The 22863-nt window shown below is 38.7% G+C and overlaps 1 protein-coding gene across 1 annotated transcript in view; it reads right to left on the minus strand.

Annotated features, from left to right (window-relative positions):
- The window catches only part of rev3l (REV3 like, DNA directed polymerase zeta catalytic subunit), a 361606-nt gene extending 339184 nt beyond the window's left edge, over positions 1 to 22422 (minus strand). Inside the window, exon 1 of the mRNA XM_039747940.1 lies at positions 21482 to 22422. Coding sequence (XP_039603874.1) covers positions 21482 to 21620 — 139 coding nt within the window. The 5' untranslated portion in view covers positions 21621 to 22422. The remainder of the gene's footprint in view (positions 1 to 21481) is intronic.
- Between the last annotated feature and the right edge of the window lie 441 nt (positions 22423 to 22863).

Below are 22863 nucleotides of genomic sequence, written 5' to 3' on the forward strand. Positions count from 1 at the left end.
ATGAGCCACAGCATGAAGTTATGGGAAAGAGTAGTAGAAACTAGGTTATGAAGGGAGGTGATGATTAGTGAGCATCAATGTGATCTCATGCCAAGAAAGAGCACAACAGATGCAATGTTTGCTCAGATGGTGTTGATGGAGAAGTATAGAGAACCTGGAAAAAGCATATGACAGGGTACCTCAAGAGGAGTTGTGGTATTGTATGAGAAAGTCGAGAGTGGCAGTGAAGTATGTAAGAGTTGTACAGGATATGTACGAGGGAAGTGTGACAGTGGTGAGGTCTGCAGTAGGAGTGACAGATATATTCAACGTGGAGGTGGGATTACATCAGGGATCGGCTATGAACCCTTTCTTATTTGCAATGGTGATGGACAGGTTGACAGATGAGTTTAGACAGGAGTTCCCTTGGACTATGATGTTTGCTGATGACATTGTGATTGATCTGTAGCGAGAGTAGGGAGCAGGTTGAGGAGGCCCTGGAGAGGTGGAGATATGCTCTAGAGAGGAGAGGAATGAAGGTCAGTAGAAACAAGACAGAATACGTGTGTAAATGAGAGTGAGGTCAGTGGAATGGTGAGGATGCAGGGAGAAGAGTTGGCGAAGGTGGATGAGTTTAAATACTTGGGATCAACAGTACAGAGTAACGGAGATTCTCCAGGCAGGGTGGAATGGGTGGAGAAGAGTGTCAGGAGTAGTTTGTGACAGGCGGTTATCAGCAAGAGTGAAAGGGAAGGTCTACAGGATGGTAGTGAGACCAGCTTTGTTATATGGGTCAGAGACAGTGGCACTGACCAGAAAGCAGGAGACAGAGCTAGAAGTGGCAGAGTTAAGATTTGCATTGGGCGTGAGGAGGATGGACAGGATTAGAAATGAGTACATTAGAGGGTCAGCTCAGGTTGGATGGTTGGGAGACAAATTTAGAGATGCGAGACTGCGTTGGTTTGGACATGTGCAGAGGCGAGATGCTGGATATGTTGGGAAAAGCATGTTAAAGATAGGCCTTCCTCTTTTCCTCTTGCCTGGCAGCTCTAAGAGGAGGTTTATGGATATGGTGAGTGAGGACATGCAAATGATGGGTGTAAAAGAGCAAGATGTAGAGGACAGAAAGATATGGAACAAGATGATCCGCTTGGGCAATAAGTGCCAATTATGCATAAATCTCAAAGGTGTGTAAGAAGTCTAAGTGATTAGCTCTGTAAAAGGTGCTATATAGCGCCCGACCCGGCACAGACCACGCAGAGGCAACGTGTACAAAACACACAGGCTTTTATTTTTCTTCAGCTGTGTGACACGTCTTCCCGTGCCACACAGCCCAAACACAGTCCAAAGCACCAAACAAAAATACACACCACAATTCTCCTTCACCTTTTCCTCCACCACTCCTCTGCAAGCTTAGTCCTCCTCCTCCCAACCCTGGCTCTCCGAGTGGTGGTGGCTGGGCCCTTTTATAGCCCACCGAGCGCCCAGGTGATTAACCACCTGGTCCTAATTGAACTTCCGGGCGGGGCTGAAAGCTCGTACAGCCGGGCTGTGGGAAGCAGGCAGCTCCATCTAGCGGCCACGCCGGACCCCAACCAAGCTGTGGAGGACTCCATCTCCCATGGAGCCCTGCGGGCGGTTGGGGAGTCACCGTCGGCCAGGGAGGCTGCCACCAAGCGTCCCGGGGGAGGTATTGGACTGCCCATGGCGGCTCCCCAGGAACATAAGTAGCAGGGGCGTCCCTGCCGGGCATGGGACCCGGCTGTCCTTCACAGCTCAGTGACCATGAAATTTGAAGTTGTTTACCTTCTTAGCCATTAGAAAAGAGATGCCCGATTTTCATTTTCACATTATTTTATCTCGGTGCAGGTATTATGTACAACAGAATGGTCACAAAGGCTTAATTGACTTCTGATAATTTCTTCTGCAGACAGCTTACTCTGGGTAAAAATTAACAGTGCACTTAAATTCGCATCTTGTGCAATAAAACTCAAAATATTCAAATGGCAAAAAAATCAAGGAAAATGGGAAGAGATGACTGAATACTGGCAACTAATACATCTAAAATTAACCCTTTCAATTAAAGTAAATTATCTTTTAAGGAAATTCCTATAGTTAACATCACTTTTGTGAAATGAAGGCCACCAAATCCCCTCCAATGACTGGGACCTCAGCTTGATAAATGGGCTTGTGTGCCTCAATGACCTTTAGGGTATATTGTCTGCAGATATACTGTATATTATCCTGATGAGAGACAAATGAAAAATTGGTCTAAGCGGAGGGCACAGCAAAGAGCAATCTATAAATGATCCTAAAAAGAAATATCTGGAACTAGGCCTGGGAACATTGTTCATTGCTGTGTGACAGTTGAAAAAGCCAAATGGAACATGTTAACAAGACAATCTCCAGATTTGTACATCTATTTCAAGGGGGTGTGGACATTTTTGCAGTCTTATCTACATGTGCTTTGTGTACTTCAAAAATTGCTATGACCATGTAATCCACTGTATCTTGCAGATAAGAGTTTAAAGAGTATGGAGTTTTTGGGGGTTCTTTTGTGTTTGCGTACTTGTTATTGAGTCAAATCAGTTGAGGGTGCCGGACACTGCCAAAGGGGTGCCTCATCTCCTTTGCTGTTCACAATCTTCATTGACAGGTTATCAAGAAACAGCTGAGGTTCTGTGGTTACAATGGAATCCCACTATAAAGAAATTTAGGGGTCCATAAAATATTTTTCTAATGGAAATTTTGTTAAAAAGAATATGGCGAAAATATGTATACTGTTGTGACTGGTGTCACTGGTGATTTGCCATCTCTTATAGCAGCAGTGCAAGGACAGCTCTGTAGCTACTCTGCTGCATCAGGTAAACAGTTAACCAAGGGCAAAGTAATTGGTTTTCCTCTGCAGGATCAGGCTTACCACTCAACTTGCTTTTCAAACAATTTTCAGAAAAGTTAACATCGGGCTTTGTTCCACTCTTCCTGGGGTCTCATGTATAATGCCTTGCATAGAATTCACACTAAAACATGGCATATGGAAAAACTAGAAATGTGCATATGCACCAAAAAATTCAGATGCATAAAACTGTAAGTTCTATGCACCTTGCCTTTATAAACCGCAGTGTAAATTTTAACGCACAGGTGCAAGCCTGGTTGCTGAAAGAGACGTGGAGAAAGAAATTAAGGAATATAATGGTATATTATGTGATTTGGACCACAAATTATATAAATTGATTAAAAAATAAACGCTGCAGCTGATTTAATATTTTTACATTGTGGTAATTACATTGAAATGCAGTTGTAACACTGTCTGATATGGCCGACCACTTATTGGGTCATGGTCAGGTTCATCATACCATTCCACTTCAGGTACGGGAAACCCAAGAATTGTGTGCCATATTATGCGGCACATTACATGCTTGCACCATTCGACACACCTTCTGTTGGCTAGAACAGCAGCACTCCAACAGTCTTAGGTCAGGTTTATACGCGATGCATGCTCCAGCGGATGCTGCTGCGATGCAAGCATTTTACTGTTTATAATTATGTGTGTACTTTATGTAAATCTGGAGGAATCAACCAGGTGGCAATGCAAGATATTATCACGGTGAGAACAGGTTTGGCTTTGCTGTGTCCCATTCCAGCTAGCATTGGGCACGAGGCAGAAACAATCCCTGGACAGGGCATCAGCTCAACGCAAGGTAAATACAAGCACTCACAAACACTAGTGTCATTTTAGGCTCACCAAATCTGCATATCTTTAGTAGGAAACTGGAGCACACTGTGGAAACCCAGCAGGAAAACATGTAAACTCCAGGCAGGGAATACCAGACACGTGACTCCCTGCGAGACAGCAGCGCTACCACGCCGCCACAGTGTCACCACCATGTGTGTAATTATTAGCAGTATTCATTATTTAAACAAAATTAAAAATTTACCTGTAAAATGTAACAAATACTTTAATGCATTTCATCATGAAAGTGATATCAAGTATAAATCTAAGGATTCTAAATGTACAGAGAGTAGACATATCATACAGTTAATAAGTTCTGTGTGGTTATCTATTGCTGTTTGCCTCTGCTGTCAGGTCAGGAGGAAGCACCAGAATCTCACAGCGATTAACAAATGGGATGATGTTTACGACGGTCTGCTTTAATGATAAAGTAAACTACAAGGTTAAATAGGACATTTCTAGATTAAAGCTGAAATTTCCATTTTAATCACCTTTTCACCATGTCCTTAATTTTTTTTTTCTGCAACTGTACATTATGTTGATGTTGTGAAATTGCAAAAAAAAAAAAATAAATAAAAAATAAATTGTGACCTATTGGTAATATTAAATATCTTATCTTATCAAGATACCAGCCATCACACACAAACTATTTTCAAGCTTGTTCCCAACACTACTATTTCTCAGTATGAACAAATCACGAGTTGGTCCAAGCCATCTCTCCACAACATTAATGAGATGCATTTTCGCATCACAGATAATATGCACATGAATATAGTAGAAATGATTTCTATTTACGTTTTATTACTATTTATGTAATTTTGTGCTAGTATTGTAACGAGCAGTTAGTGCAGACTACAGCTGAAGATCTGAAGTGGAAGCGAGAAGTTGGTGAGTTAACATTTTTTTGTGATTTTGAGTTTGCAAAATTAGTGTAGGTCAGGTTGCAATTTTGCATATTGGCTTATTTTACAATATACACTTTGAAGTAAACTTAGTAAAGTAAAATTAGATTTTTGGAGGACTTGTTTTCCAACTTGAATTACTGAGCAATGAATTCAGTGAGTGTTTTCGTGATTTCAGTTCACACGAACAGGACTTTTCGCTGTTCTCTTACAACGTTGAGAATGTGCCTGAGAAGATCCAAATGTAATTGACTGAACTGCAGTCAGATTCTATTCTGAAGGCAAAATACAACAAAGTTGGTGTGCCAGGCTTGTATGCTTACCTGCCACCCTTGTATGTGCAGATCCATAAGTTGGCATCGAGAGTACTGTCTATGTTCAAAAGCACTTACCTTTGTGAGAAATTGTTTTTGTTAATGAAAGCTACCAAAACCCCACATCGCTCAAGACTTACTGTCGAGCACCTTTCATCCCTCATAAAAGTTGCAGCTGCACAAGATTTCAAGCCTGATATTGACGAACTGGTTACTAACAAGAGATGCCAAGTGTTGGGACAAAAGAAATAGATCTCAGACTGTAAGACTCCTATATAAAGACTTAGCTAAGAGGATAAGACTCTAATTGTACGCTGTTGTACAGAGAGTGTATGGAAATAAATTGCTTTTCTTTAAACTTAACTTTAAGTGTTACATTTTTTTTTAAGTTTTCAGTATTGGAAAGAAAGCTACAGTAACTTTGTATAATAGTATTTGTTACAGTGCGGCCCGCTGAAGCATGTATGGCAGTCGAAGCGCCCACCAATGGTAGCGAGTTTGACATGCCTGCTGTAGTACATATTTAGCATACATAAAGTGTACAAAACTTTCATATTAATGGCAACATTTAATATTTCCACAATTAAGAGGGCAAATTGTTGCAAATAACATCTAAAAAAACAGTATGAAAAAGCTGATTATATCCTATAATACCAACAACCCAATAAATAAGTCAGTTAAAAATGATTCTTTTAATTTTAATATAGCTCTTACACCAGTTACATTTTTCACCACAAAAACTGATAAATTCTAAATCAAGTTTTCTTACCATAGTTATCTATAGAACAGACATAAGTGAATGTTATGAAAATTTTGCCTTATTAAATATTTTAAGAAACCCCGTCTCCTCTGCAGCAGTTCAATCTGTTTAAGCTCTATGTCAATGGTTATGGGGAATGTATCTTTTTTTTTACGGTTTATGTTTACTGCGTGGCATGTGTGCTTACAATGCAGCCACAAATATAGCAGGTGAATTGGACCATGCAAACAAAAGGAGGTTTGTCTTTCTGCCTTGTATTTTCTTTATACCATTCATTCATGGCATTAGAAAGATGGGTAGAAGCCGCACCACAACACCTGGAAAATGTTTGGACAAGTACTGGAAATGTCAGGTAGCATATTAACTAACCTAAATAAAACAAAATGAACATGAGGTGTTTTCATTTTATCAGTCATCCCCATGCAATCCTATACAGGGAAAAGTCAAAGTCTGTTGAAACTATGTATGCTGTAGAATACTCAGTTAGTGTACACAAGTGCCTAGCCATTTCATGTGTATTGTAATTTTATTAATATTTAATATACACGATTCGTTACTCAAGGCAATGAGATTCAGCAACTGCAGTCACAAAGGTTGACATGTTCACCGACTAAAAATAGTGTACTGTTTTGCTAGCTTAATTTGACTGGTTTCTATAGTGCATCAAGTTATAAAAAAAAAAGCAACAAAACCTGAAGAGACAACCCACAATATTTTGTCCCCATTCCCAATTATGCCTTCCATTTATCAAGACAAAAGGTCAAACATTACAAATATCGCAATAGTACTTTCAAAATATTATTGTACAAGCTGCAAAAATATCCCAGTAAAATTGTGGTTACTGCACTAACAAGGGCATCTCTCACTTCCTGTCCCTGCACTGTCACTCCTAAATCTCTAAGGAGATACTAACACCATTATTAGTGGGGTCAAACACCATGATATTGTTAAGACCAGAAATTTCAAAATTTTCAAAAACCCTAATTTTAAACGATGATTATTTGTTATTTAGACCCTAGTCCAACACCATCTCACTTCATTCTCTCACACCTATTTTTACATGTGTACATATATTGCTAAAATGTTGCTGAAAAATGAATTGCACTCAAATTTTGGATTTTAATTTCCAATTAATGTGCTGCTGTGCACAAAAAGAAAGAAATCTTTAGTATGTATAAGTTCAATTCAAATGTATTTAAAATATCACCTTTCATGTGACCACAAAAAGGTGAAAATCCCCCCAAAAACATATCAAACATACTTTTAAACATTTATTTAAATGTGCACTCTGTGTTTCATTCTCTTGATTGCTCCGGAAAACCAATATCTTTTTTATTGTAATTTTTCCTCAATTCAATCTGCATGTTGCTCTTTCTCCAGGGCTTCCCAATTGTATGATTCAGACTTTCCATGACACATTCATTGCCAAGCATTACCATGCACTTCCCAACATTTTAATATAACATATCTTTTGTCCATTTACCCTAGAAATTCAGAACTAATCTGGAATTCATGAAATTTAGAAAAAATGTTCTCAAAATGGTTTACAAATAATGCATTCACTTTAGTCATTGTTATTTTAATGTCATTATGTTCCTATTCTGCAAATAAATTATCATTTAACATAACTCATGGCCATTGCAGTTAAAATTTTAAAAACTGAAGGAAGATTAATAAATATCCACAACATGTGACATAATCATTTATTACCACAGTGTTACATAGTGCATGAACAGGTAGCAAAAAAACATTTTATAGAACACCACTTCAAAGCAAACTCTAACAAAATCACATTCCCATACTTCTCTCTATTGCTGTGCTGAAATCAAGAATAACCACACAAACCAAAAAATAGTTTAGCAAAACAAATAAAAAGGCGTGAACACATGAAGAACAAAAAGTAAAAAAGCAAACATGAAAGATGTTGCACTGTGCTTTTCATAATATTCCTTACCTAAATGCCATTTAGGTAGTCCGACTAAGGCTGCCAGACATCGACCAATCCATCCATCTTCCAAACCAACTTATCCAGAGCAGAGTCATGGAGATACTGGCACCTACACCACCAAGCTTCAGGCACAAGGCCCTGGATAATCATATTATAGTACTCTATTTTGGCCATGCATCCCTGAGCAACTTCTAAGGTTACATTCATTTTACAATCCTTACTGTTCAATTCTGATTTTTTGCAGAGATCCGATTTACCTATCTTGATGGTTCATATTCATAAGTGACCTATATCCTCTTTAATAAAACCCGTATGCGTCCAGGTGTCCATGTGTGTGTATCTTCTGGTGAAGTGCACATGCGCGGGGCCTCACGTGTTCAGTCTCAGAGACACACACACACACAGGCGCGTGCGCGAGAGAGAGACACACACACACACAGGCGTGCGAGAGACACACACACACAGGCATGCGAGAGAGAGACACACACACACACACACACACAGGCGCGAGAGAGAGAGATGCACACACACACAGGCGCGCGAGAGAGAGAGAGAGACAGACACACACACAGGCACGTGCGTGCATTGTTGCAATGTTACTTTTCTTGGTTATTTATTAAATTACGGATTTTTCAAATGTTCATTTTTTCCCTGTGCTTAAAACTCATTAAAAAAAATGTGGGGAAAATTACTTCAGTGCACGACCAAATCGAGTTTCAACCAGGGTTTTGGAATGAATTAAGGCCGTGAACCGAGGTTCCACTGTATTAATTATTTTACGGAAATACAAACCAGTATTACTGCAAGAGAAAATTAAAGGCACACAATACAGGGACACACATTACAGCCACATACAAGGTCCCTTGCCATTTAATATAGACTGTTCCTACTAATGTTTATGCACTACTGTTCTAGTGCCCGTTATTCTAACAGGCTTAATGTCTAGTCTTACTGTAATGTGAATGCATCTGTCCTGTGAAACGGCACTCATGGGCACTGATTGATACTTTTGTGCACAAGTCATCTGCATCACCAACAATAAAAAATTTGCATTTGCAAGAATGGCTCGTGGTATTAAAATTGAACAAAACCGATGTGTTACTAGCTATATTGTATATATTGCATTTGCTTCTAGGGGATTAAAAAAAAAAAAAAAAACAGACAGAGAGTTCAACGGCTGTACATGATTAGGTCAAGACGACAAACAAAAGCCAGACTGATTGTTTTTGCTGTTTTCACAGCTATTAGACACTGCTGCACCAAGAGTAGTAAGGAGATAGTGATGGAGGGATAGTGACTGCTGTCACTGCTGTTGCTCTCCTCCATTATGGTTTTGCCACACTACTGGTACCACATAAATTCTAATCTGACTATTCTCATTTATGTCACATGGCCACAAATTGGAAATGTCTCCAATCTAGGACCACATATGGAAATTACTCAAATCTGATTTGAAAAAGTTTGGATTTCTGTGTCCACACAGCTAAAAAAACATCATATTTGTGTCACATTAAAGCAAAACAAAAAATCATATTTGAGTCACTTCAGCCTGGTAACGTGAATGTAGCCAAAAAGTTTGTCAGCAGCAAGGATGATCATACTCTAGGCAAAACAGCTCCTGACAGTCCTTCACTGTCTCAGTCATGCCCTCAGTTAGAGGTTTTAAATTATGCTGTCTCTGGTGTCCTCAGAAGATTAATTTCCTATGCATTTCCTATATGACAATCTGGTATAAAGAAGAGAAGCCCAACTACTTGATCTCTTTCTTTCTCTTCATAGTAAGATGCTCCGAACAGGTTTGTCTAGGCTAATAGTAATCACAAATATCACATTAATAGATAAGCTGATTCCAAAACCTTTTTTTTTTTTCTTTGTCTTATTAAAAAACTTTTACAATAAGCCCCGGCATAACCAGATGCGGGGAACTCATTGTCTATATGAAATAATACTACTAAAATATGTACAGAAAATATTCACACACCAGCAACAGCAAGCTGCACGATAACATGTAGTGAATACACTTGACTTGAGCATTCATAATTTTCAAAATCTTTCTCTGTACGTTTAGCATATGTTTGCTCAGAAGTTGGTGCGCTTGCTGCTTCCTGAGCAGCTCTTCTTTTCTCCACCCTTGCAACCCACTTCTTCTGTTCCTTCGTCGGCATCTTTTCACATTAAAACTGATTAAGTCAGTGTTTGTGTTGCAATTACTTAGTACATTCCCCTTAATTTTTCACTTAAGCTGCCACTTAAGTCTTCAATCTGCCTCAAGAATGATTTAAGATATGAAGAGGTAGGGGAAGTGACGGCGAAGGTGGTAGGGAATGAGAACGGCGCCCGTATGCATGTGCCACATGGCCACCCTGCTGGCTACTGCTGAGAGTTGAATCTACAATAAAATAAAACAAAAATAAAAAGAGGAATAACTTTGGAGGTCCATCATCACCCTGAAAGTGGATAGTAGATGTCACGTAGTATATGTGTACCAAATTTCAGGTCAATAGTTCAAACGGTTTGCAAGCTACAGGTTATTTAAAATCCTAGACAGACAGGCAGGGTAACGTATTATATATGTATATGGCATTAAAGAAAATAAGATGTTTCTCGCAATAACAAGCTGTCATATTGTTTAAATTCTTCTGTAATGTACTTATCTGAAACTAAGCTTAAAGTAGTTTTCACCATTTGTCTAAAATAGTCTCTCACATATTGATTCAATTAATTGATATTGCCATTTAAACACTGCTTAAATAAAAATAGTAATGCGTTTATATGTTTGAATTGCTTTTAATCATTAATTGCACCATAGCTGTTTTTGTTGTTAAAATACACATTTATCCAGAGTGTTGACTCCCTAAAATGAAGCACCACGACATCTGGTATTCCAAGAATAACTACGCGCTCATGAATTCTGACTGGGAGAACATTTGTAAGTTTTTAATAACTAAGGATGAAACTTGGATATAATTCAGAATTCAAACTGCAATTAAAATGATGATAATGATTCTCCATTGCCAAAAAAGTTAAAATCAAGACCAGTCCCAGCAAATTCATGTGCATGTTTTGTTTTATGATGGGTCGATGCAGGCCATATTGATGAGATGCCTCAAAAAGCCGAAAAAACACTTGTTAATATTACACAGATTTGCTTTGACATTTGCAGGCAGACACTAAGAGAACTATGAGAAAAACTGTTCCCATGGCCCTTATGCTTCATCATAATGCTCCCACCCTTTACCAATGATTAAGATTTCAAATTATCTATGGAAGAGCAGTAGCACACGCAAGACAAAAGGTTTATCTGAGAGACACAGAAATGTTTTTAAACATTCTAAAAATGTAATAGTGTTCTTAGAGATTGTGGCACTGATGTTGCTCTTAAAAGGTTAAATTCTAGTCTTTTTGATTACCCCTTTGTCTAATTTAGAAAAGGGGAATGTCTACTATGTGGAGATTTTACTGAACATTGGCTCCTACGTCTCACCTTTTCAACATAAAAAAAAAAATCACATAATTAACAGAATACTATAATGAATAGACAATACAAGCAAAGTCATTGGGGTGCTTAAAACAGCGTAATCCCTGTGCTGGTTTAACTTGTCTGGTGAAGTCATTCAAACTAATTTAGCCTTGAAACCGGGTTGTGCATAAAACCAGGATATTTTTCACAACCTGGGGACATGCCTTTGAGTTCCTTTCATTGTATTTCATCCTAAAGCAACCATTCATAATATTTATCTGTGCATTTAAGCATACCAACCACCATATTAAGAAATTACTAAAGCCATCATGTAACATGCTTACACAGTATCATTCAAAACGGACATAGCCTTCCTTAATCCTGCAAAAAAGTTTCTTTCCCGATTACCATCATGCACTCACATTAACTAATTTCCTCTTTTGGCATTCTTATTCTCATAGGTTTTGTACTGTACTTTATTCTAGTACAGCTATCGTCATTGTCTGTAATGCCCGTTTTGCACCATATTCTAAGTTTGTGTACCTAATGAATGGTAATATGTAAAATAATCCATGTCATTTCTCTCTCTATTATAAAAAAAAATCTTGGGAGGGAGACAAGGGAGATGAAACTTGATCTTTTCGGAAGACAATTTGATGTCCCACAAGACAAGGCAGTGAGACAACATTTAAAACAAGTTCACGGACATCTAACTTTGCAGTTGTTGGAATGCTTTTGGCAGACACACTTCATGTGCTCACAACTTTTAAAACAACGACAAGCGAGAACAACAACATGCAGCTCACCAGGAGCAGCAGCAGGAAGCCAGCAGATGATCCAACTGCTTCTCCTTAGCGTGCATTCCCCCTTTCACAACGCGAGCAGCAGACACGCCGAGTGGGAAAAGGACAGCTGCTGTACAGGCTTTTAAATGATTGACGTGCAGCACAACAATCAGAAAAAGTAGCAAGACAACATGACGGCATCTCCTTAAAGTGCGTTCAGCCGTCCCCCTTCACAACGCGAGCAGCATTATACATCCTCCAAGAAAGAGATTTAACCACGTCCAGAAATAAAGGACAAGTATTGCTTTTACAAAAGTTTTAAAGTAAAAGTGAAAATAATGTATATGTAAAAAATCCCATGAAAATAACAATCCCTTTAAATTGTATATCTGGTAAAACAAACCCGGGGGTGGGTGAGCCCCCTAGTTTATTTAAAAAAAACACAAGGTAGAAGCTTATCATCACTGAAATTCATGACACTTTATAAAGATGAAAATCTTATATTTATAGTTAATGCTTAATATTTGAATAACTAATGAATTCTGAGAGAACACCTGTAAAAATACTGTACAACAATAAATGATTTTTATTAACCACTACTTGTGGAGACCATTTGCAACTGCCTTTACAGTATTGGGGATGGAAAAAAAGTGTTTTCTTTTACAACTGAAGTACAACTCTTTTACTGCATTTTTGCTGAGACATTATGTTAATCTAGTTCATTATCCCTGATTTTTTATTTTACACTATGAGGAGTTTTTTTTTAATTTAACTCTGGAATCAGCGTAAAGATATTATGTGTGATAAACATTAACTTACCTGTTTTTACATACAAAATAATGGCTGTGTTACATTATCGAACTTTTCCAGTGATCTTTAGTCATAACCTTCATTTACATAATCCTAGCGAGTTAGAGGCAGTTGTTGGCACACTCCAGTGAAGCAGATTGTCTTATGTCACAACCCAACGACTGTGACCAACTAGTCTACAACTAACTTCAATTAAATGAAACAAGCCTGACTTTATCTTTAGTTGTAGGGATGGGCTCTGCGTCATAACAGCAGAATATAGCTATGAGGAATAAGGAACATGGGGTTTTTGGACCTCACAAACAGAAGAGAAGCTAGTCTGCCTGATGTTGTGTATTTTATGTACACCATTAGAATGGAAAAAAGAAAAACATCCAGAGACTGTAGTGGAAATCACCACAGCTATTAACCTTTTGCCTGGTTACCAGCTCCGACAGGTAGCATGCTACTGGCTATCAGGAAAAAGGGGGGGTAGTATAATGCAAGGATGTTCACTACAAAAATCATTAAATACAAAAACAAAGATTGGCCATTTATTATAAAAAGCCACATGTCTCATTGCAGCTTGGCAGACATGTTTGGTATCTTAACGTGAAACTACACTATGAAGAAATATAATGCACACTTTCAGAGACTACTATAAATCCCAATATACTACTGAGTTTAAAGAAGACAACACACAATCTAATGCATTTCTGGATACATTACAGATACCACAAATAAACGCTTTTAGTGCGGATGAACTTGATAAACCTCTGGCGTTATCAGAATTACTAGATGCTATAAAGTCACTCCAAGGCAGGAAAGCAGCAGGCCCTGATGGCTACCCTGCAGAATTTTACAAGAAATTCTCTGCTCAGCTAGCTCTCCTCCTATTAGCAACATTTACAGAAGCCAGAGATAACCAATCTCTTCCTCAAACCTATCGCCAAGCACTAATCACTGTTTTTCCAAAACAAAATAAGGACTTATTACAATGTGCATCATACAGAGCAATCTCACTTTTGAATAATGACGTTAAAATACTCTCTAAAATCATAGCAAGAAGGATGACCAAAGACCAAATTGGATTTATTAGGGGCCGACACTTATCTTCAAATCTTCGACGCCTGTTTAATGTAATATACTCACCAACTAAATCAAAAACCCCAGAAATATTATTATCATTGGATGCAGAAAAGCATTCACATGATTGAATGGAAATACCTTTTACTACATTGGAGAAGTTTGGGCTTGGCCCGAACATTTGTGCATGGATTAAATTACTGTACACTAACCCAGAAGCTTCAGTTTGCATCAATAACATTTGCTCAGACTACTTTAAACTAGAACGTGGCACAAGACAAGGATGCCCTTTATCACCGCTGCTGTTTGCGATTGCCATTGAACCACTGGCAATACATTGTCGAAATACTGATCAGATAAAGGGGATTAGCAGAGAAGGACTGGAACAGAAAATCTCATTATATGCAGATGATATGGTATTGTATATATCGGACCCAGAAAATTCTGTGCCTGCAGTCTTAAAAGCAATCACAGAATTTCAAAAGATCTCTGGTCTCAGAATTAATCTGAATAAAAGTGTACTCTTTCCAGTGAATTCTCAAGCATATAATATTAGATTAGATATCCTACCTTTTATCATTGCAGAACAGTTTAAATACCTAGGGGTAAACATCACAAGTAAACATAAAACTCTATATCAACAAAATTTCACCGTCTGCATGGAAAAAATTAAACAAGACTTGCATAGATGGTCAACCCTTCATCTCACACTAGCTGGAAGAATTAACACTGTTAAGATGAATATTCTTCCTAAGCTCCTTTTTTATTTCAAAACATTCCAATATACATTAATAAATCATTTTTTAGGCAATTAGATTCAACAATAACCTCATTTATTTGGAAATCAAAACATCCACACATAAAAGAGCGACCCTGATAAAGACAAAAGGCAGAAGGCGGCATGGCTCTACCTAACTTCCAGTTTTATTACTGGGCAGCAAATATACAGGCGATAAGAACCTGGACACAAATAGAAGAACATACACAGGCATGGACGCAATAAAATTAAAATCCTGCAGTACTTCTTTGTATTCCTTGCTCTGTGCTCCAATAAACACACGTTATCGGCAATATACAAATAACCCAATTGTGCTCCACTCACTTAGAATCTGGAACCAATGTAGAAAGCATTTTAAGACGGAGAAGCTTCTATCTGTGGCACCTCTGCAAGAGAACCACCTCTTTCAACCTTCACAAACATATGCAGTTTTAATATCTGGAAAAATTTGGAATTAACTTGCTTAGAGATCTTTATATAGACAACATCTTTGCATCCTATGAACAATTACATTCCAAATTTAACATTCCAGCTACACATTTCTTTCACTATCTTCAAATCAGGAACTTTGTTAAACAGAACCTTCCAGATTTTCCTCATCTTGCACCCTCATCCATGCTGGAAAAAAATATTGCTCAATCTTAAGGACTTAGACTCCATCTCTAAAATATATAAAATCATTTTACAATCCCTCCCTTTCAAAGATCCAAGAGGACACTGGGAAAAAGATCTCTCAATTAATATATCAGAAAAGGAGTGGAAAGTAGCAATGCAGAGAATTCACTCGAGTTCCATATGCGCAAAGCATACAATTATACAACTCAAAATTATATATCGAGCACATCTGTCTCGACTAAAACTCTCCAAAATGTTTCCAGGGCATGATCCAACCTGCGAACGTTGCAACCAAGTCCCAGCCTCACTGGGTCACATGTTCTGGGCCTGCTCCAAATTAACATTATTCTGGACAAAATTTTTAATTACCTTCAGACAGCCTTGGACTCACAATCCCTCCTAACCCATTAACAGCTGTGTTTGGGGTTCTTCCAGAGGGCTTAAAGTGGAGAAAGACAAACAAATTGTGATTGCATTCACTACACTCTTGGCACGCAGACTCATTCTGATAAACTGGAAGAACCCAAACTCTCCTCTTTAAGTCAGTGGGAAACCGATGTGTTATATTATTTGAAATTGGAAAAATCAAATACTCAGTTAGAGGATCCATACAGACTTTTTTCCAAACATGGCAGGATCTAATCAGGAACATTTTAAAATAAGGTCATGAAGCACAGAGAATTTATTAAATTTAGGTATGTTTACAAGCCTTAAATTTTACGCCATTTGGCTTGCTCTCTCTCTCAGGGGTGGGGATCGATCTGTTCTTAACTCAATTTTTCTTTTTGTAAAAACTTGATTGCTTTGTATGGATTGCAATAAAATTAATAAAAAAAAAAAAAGAAACTACACTATGAAGGCTATTATATTTTACAGTAAATACAGTAGTGTGACAATGGCTCAGCTTTGATCTCATATAGTATAAACATCTCTACTATAATTTTATGCAACACATGTGTGCATATAAAATACTTAGGGGTGATGTGTATTACTTTACATAACTCCAATCATAAAAGGTTGAGCATTCATGATAAAGATCAGAAGGAATCTTTCTACAGCTTTATATATGAAGGACTTTAATAAACCACCATCATGAAACATAAATTCTACTCTGCATATCATGTCCTCGGGGTGAGAGTCAGAACTGTATAGAAGTTTTTAGCACAAAGACAAAGAAATCCATGTTTCACCACGGACTAAGCAAATCCCTTTTTGATTAGAAGACAAACAAAATGTGCAAAACTTTCTTTCATATAAATTACTTTCTGATGGACTGCATAAATAAACCCTATAAAATACAGTTAACTCAGAAAGCATTCAGAACCCTCCACTTTTCTCACATTTTGCTATGCTATAGCCTTCTGCTAAAATCATTGAAATTCATTTTCTCCCACATGAAGCAACTCTTGATACCCTAGAATGACAATGTAGAAAAAGATTTTTCACAAATTTATTAAAAATAAAAGACTAAAATAGAACACTGACACAAGTAGAGCAGCAACGATTAGGCGACATAATCGTCGATGTTGACTACAAAAAAACAGTTGGCACATCTTGAACAGAACCTTTAATAGAGGCTCCAGTCACAAAGAACCACATTAGTTTGTTTTTTTTTTTGTAACTGCAATGCACTATATGAATGTCTGGAGGCAGTATCATTTGTTATTGTTTGCCAAGACTGCACACAGTCCTAACAACGAAGAACGTCTGAGGAGAGGAAGAATGTAGAAGAAAATAAACGTGGTTGCAATGGTGAGTCGGATAGAGGAGGGGGAAGGAGATAGAAAAAAATTGAGACAGAAGCTTTCTAAAATTTGGGAAAACTTCACTGAAAAAGAAAAAACAAGTTGAATGCAGATTATGCAAAGTGGAGCTTTCTTTTCACGGCAGCACCACCGCGATGCATGAGCATCTGAAACGCAAGCATCCTGCAGCTGTGATGCCGCCATCTCTTTAGAGGTAAGTTTTAGCAAGTAAAGTTAGTGTCACATGTTAATGTTGATGTTTGTACTGTAATGTGTATATCAAGGTTTCGACAATGTTAGTTAACCCTTAAACCGACACATACTTTGGGATTAATGCACCCATGGACGCCAAATACTTTTTAGCTGCACTTTTTAAGTAAACATCACAATTCACAAACAAAATGTGAAATTGTAATGGGACACATTTTTTTTTCATGCAAGGAGCATCACAATTACTGCAACACTGATCATTTTACACACTGCAAATGAACTGTAAACACTATAAAAAAAAAAACTACTGCAACAATCTATTATTTATTATATGTTCAAGGTGCAACTGAAGCCATTGATGAAATTCAGTAAATCACAAGCCAACTACGCTTGAATTGGCTGCACACAAACACACAGAGGTAGATGCTGATGATTGCAGGCTCGTCTAGTGCAGCGGCTGAATCCCAGAGACAGTGGTGCTGCAGTTCTGCCGGGGCTGGCAGTGGTCGTGAGCTGGCTGTTCAACTAATGTACGGCACTGACTGGTTAGCTCCAGCATGGTGGCATATTGCACTGAGACACAACTACAGCTGGTTGCAGTGTTCAATGAATATACATCTCCGAATATACTCGGCTCCGGCGTGCTGACAAATTGCACTGAGAAACAACTTTAGCTGGTTGCGGAGTTCAATGAATGCACGTTGCCGAATGTATATCGCCGCATATACTTGGCTTTGGCATGCTTCCAAATTGCAATGGAAACCAACTATAGCCGGTTCCGGCAGTTTAAGGGTTAAGTGAATATAATTTCAGTTATGTTTGCTAACGTGTTTGGTGCTATAGTAAACAAGTGAATAAGAGTAGCTGAGCCGTCCTAGTTTTTTCTTCTTTTTTCGTATCATATTTGAGTTTGTATGAATAGTAAACCATCTCTAGCTAACGTTCGGCAACTTGTGTTTTGGAGTATATCAGTAATTAGCTTGTTACATATATTTTAGTCCGTTTTTTTTATTTTGGCATAATATAGTACATGATGTGATAAACTACAACACTTTTCCTTCAGAGTGTGATGATTAAAACATTTGTCTCTGTCTGGAAAATCATTCTTGTGTATTCCTGCTACCTCTACTCCCTCCGAGCGTCTCTTCTCAGCAGCTGGGAACATTGTCTCAAAGAAGAGAGCCAGCCTCACACCAGAGCATGTCGAAATGCTCATGTTCCTGCACTGCAATCAGGAATATATGAACTGAATCTTTTATAAACTGTACACTATTGTTTTATTTTATTTGAATTGAAGCTTTATATAAACTTTTGGACTTTAAGACACACCAGTGGCCATTTTTGGTTAAGTTAAATGCACTCTTTTTGTTTAAAGACTATGTGCACTTTAGATTGTATTGTTTAATTTTTCTTTTTTATTGTGATGGTCACACTAATATAAAACATCTGATTATTTTCAAATTCATATGTTTCACTGGTTATTTTAATTATTATTAATTTTAATCATGTTAATGCAGAGACATCAGGGTGACATTCACAGGTGGACAGACGTTAGACCTGCACTGGAGCCCAAAACAGGATGTGCAACCACAGGACACAGGCATCAAAATAGTCAGGCATGAAATAATAGAAAAATAAATTGACTACCAAAATAATTATTAGTTGCAGCCCTAGACACAAGTATTCTGACCGTTTGTTATTATATTTGGTTTATGCACATCCCATTATGTTTATGATCATTAAGATATTTCTACACATTGTTTGGAGTACATTTGTGGTTAATTAAATTAATTTGACATGATTAGGAAAGGCATCACCCTTCTATATAAGGTCCTACAGTTATTATTGTTTATGAGAGCAACACCAAGCCATGACATTGAAGGAACTGCCCACACAGCTTATAGATATGACTGTGTCATGGTAAGGATCTGGGGAATGCTACAAAAAAGTCTGCAACATTGAAGGTTTCCTACAGAGAACACTTGGTCACATGGGAGAAACTTGCAGAAGGACAACCATCACTGCAACACTCCACCAATCAGGGCTTTATTATGAAAGGGTGACTAGACAGGAGCTTCATCTCAGTAAAAGACACATGGAGGCCCACTTGGTGTTTGCGGAAAGGCACCTGAAGGATTCTATGATTTTGAGAAACAATATTTGCTGGTTTGATGAAACCAAGAATGGCAACATGTCCAAGGGAAAACAAGCACCACTCATCATCTGCGCAACACCATTCCAACAGTGAAGCATGCTGGTGGCAGTATCATGCTGTCAGGTTGCTTTTCAGCACCAGGGACTGGTGAAAAAAAAAACAAGGTTGAAGGAAAGCTGAAAAGAGCAAAGTAAAGAGATACACTTAAATAAAATCTGCTCTGTAGTGCTCAGGACAAAGACAGCAAAGGAGTAGCTTGGAGACAATGCTGAGAATGTCTTTAAGTGGCCCAGCCAGAGTCTGGATTTGAACTTAACTGAAAATCACTGGAGAGAATTGAAATCTCCATGCAACCTGACACAGCTTGTGAGGAACTGCAGAGAAGAATAGCAGAAAATGCCCATATCCAGGTGTTTGAAGCCTGTAATCACTGCTGAAGGTGCTTCAACTAGGTACCAAGTAAAGGGTTTGAACACCTGTCTCAATGTGATGTTTCAGTTTATTTTCAGTAGATTTTAAAATATTTCTAAAATTCTGTTTTCACTTTCTGGCATATTGAGTGTTGCTTGATGGAGTGGAAAAAATTAACTTAAATGAATTTAGCGCAAGGCTGCAACACAGGAAGATGTAAAAAAGTGAAAGGATCTAAATACTTTTCTAATCTACTGTATATAGGTAGCATGCATCATATCAGAGTACATACTCAGACTTTTTTTTAGTATGTGAAAAAGGTGGTGTATATGTAAAGCACTTGGAACTCCAGGGTACAGCGAAAAATGCAGTAAAAACAACTCCTGCTTAACCTCAAATGCACATGTATAACTACTGTATATTTGAATTTCAATTTTGACAAGTTTGATTCTTACAAAATTAGAATCTAGAAACATTACTCCCAAACTCTAATGTGCTAGTAAAACTATACGTGAAAACTTAAAGTTTGTGATACGTTACAGAAGACTAGAACTACCACCATTGTAGGCATGCATGGACCAAATAACATTTTCAATTACAACTTCTTTAATCCTCAACACAGGTGGTGATGTGATCTGCATTAGGTCCTGCAATTAACAAAAGACACTGAAAAAACTCCGACAAACATAATTCCTTCAGGAAAATGGGGACTTGTATACTAATGAGAAGTTCAGTCATGAGAAATTCCATTAAGCATATTTCCTCACAAGAACTACTGTGAAAATTAGGAAAGAAAAACAGCTTGTAGCAAAGTAAAGTTACCCTTGCAGTTTAAAAAAAAAAACACCTGAACAACACAGTTGAACCAAGATATCCAATTTAGCGTAATATATTGGCCTGATTTGTAATTTTTATGGTCTCGCCTTTTTTAAATTTTAATTTTAAATCATTATTAAAGGTACTATAAAAAGGTGCACTTGCATTATAAAAAATTAGTTTGCTTTCAATTTTTTGTGTGGAATAATAATGTAATTCAGAAAAAAGGATTTACTAGTAATGTAGTTTGAGGTAATATTTATTATGAAATGTGATATACAGGAATGAAGGATTTTAATGCATATTTATCTATTTGGGAAGCGAATCACACGACTTGGTGGCGAGAAGTACAATTGTCCCAGCTTTTTCCGACACTTTCAGATGATTTATACAGACATGCAGACTTCGTTGGGGACTGACCTCGCACCCCTGTGGTTTACAGTCACTAGGCCACGCGGGCAGGATTCCCTAGTGTTAAAAAATGTGCTAATAAATACATAAGCGTACTGGTGTAAATCTATAAACGCAATGGATTTTAGACCTCCCAGGTGAGTATCACACTTCAATACTGTAAATAAGTGACAACGCACTGTCTCACCATGAGAGAATCCCAGTAACTCCAAGAAGACACTGTGCGTCAAGATTTAGACCAATGTTTACATCCTGTCCTGCCACCCGTTCAGCCGCCACGTGTGACACTCATCTAGTCAAAGATCTGATCTTGCCGTGGACGGCCTGCGACACTGGCAAACGAATCTCCAGCCGGAGTAATCAGACACCTTTAGGGGATCAGGTTTCAAACTCGGCATAATCGATCACCCGCTACATGTATACACACACACTATACGTTTTCACACCCATTCACTCTATTTTTCTTTGTGAAATTTAAAAAAATCCAGGAAGATTATACCTCCATGAAAAATAATAAATAAATGGCGGACATTTGGTAGATGTATAATAACAACAGTACAGAAATACTGGAGTCCAGAACCTACCTGCGGGTGTCGCCCCGAAAATCCGGACCACTGGGACCTTCTTAACGTCGCTGCCACGGAACTCCGAGTAGCACACATCCAGATCCTTAAGAGGGTTGGCTAGGTAGTAATCCGCGGTGACGATCCGCACGGCAAACATTGTGGCTCCCCCACCCCCCAAAAAATCAAAACAACAAGGTGGACAATTTTTGCACTACATCCAGAAGGCGTCAAGTTCTCCCTTCCCGATTGACCTCCCTCTAATGTAGAGAGGTGAAGAAACTCGGGATTATGTAAGTAGTCAGTGGGGGCCGGCTGGGGGGAAGGGTAAGGTCCGGGTTCAAACGATCAAGCAGGCAGAATGGCTACGACTGCCCCAGCTGATTAACGAAGCCATTCTGCCCGAGTGCGCCCTCCTGTAATCCGGGCCCCTAGATAACCTCGATGGGAAGACTTCGTCTGTGCAAGACAACAGAGCATGGATCGGCTTGCTTGCTTCCTCTCTCCCTTTTTCTTGTTTTGTCTCTCTCAAGCCTGCCAGCACATCTGTGTGGACACGCAATCCAGCTCAGCACACGAGGAACAAGAGTTCAGCCATTGTAAAGCGGCAACACTACAAACGCATCACCCCCCACCCCCTCCCCAATTCTCTCTCTTGTAGTCGCTCTGACTGAGCTCTCACATCATAAATGCACGCTAATCCTTTCACCTTGGGCGGTGCGGGGGGTGGGATTCAGTAATGCATTTGACACAAGAGGAAGGGGGGCAGACAGATTCTAATGAGAGAAAATAGCCGCGCGCGTCTGTGTCCGGTACGAATAGACTCGGCCGTGCACGCGCCACTTAAAGGAACCGCGCGTTTCACATCACTTTATCTGTCCTCGTCATACAAACACAATCCCCAGCAGCCTTTTAAAACAGCAGTCCTGTGTGGAAGGAGCTTCTTCGCTAGTGGCTCCTGACAAATTGCAGCATTTTCACCACACTATGGTAAATCGTCCGAAGCCCCGCCCTAATCTAAGCGCGTTCACCCATTGGCTTTTTCCGGTGACCTACATTCGGAAAGACAAGCGACCTGCACGAATACTCCCGACAGCGACTGTTTACTTGCCGAAGCCTGTCCTTTTCCGTGTTATGATTGGCCGTTACGCTGGACTCTTTGAATGACTATTGGCGGAGAGCTAGCTTTGCGGACACTCGCGTCCGGATATGCAACCACTTTAAAAGCATGTCGAAAGTTCACATGGTTTTGTTGGAGTGTTGCGATTGGTAGGTGCATGCGCCACTCTCGTTCTTTTCTTCTCTGTTAAGTGATATTCCAAACTCTTGCATTGCTGCCAGATTTGCGCACTAAAGGTTTGCTCGTTTCATTTGTCTTAACGTCTTTTTTGAAGTACTGTTGC

Source organism: Polypterus senegalus, chromosome 3, assembly GCF_016835505.1.
Source record: "Polypterus senegalus isolate Bchr_013 chromosome 3, ASM1683550v1, whole genome shotgun sequence".
NCBI classification, from domain to species: domain Eukaryota; kingdom Metazoa; phylum Chordata; class Cladistia; order Polypteriformes; family Polypteridae; genus Polypterus; species Polypterus senegalus.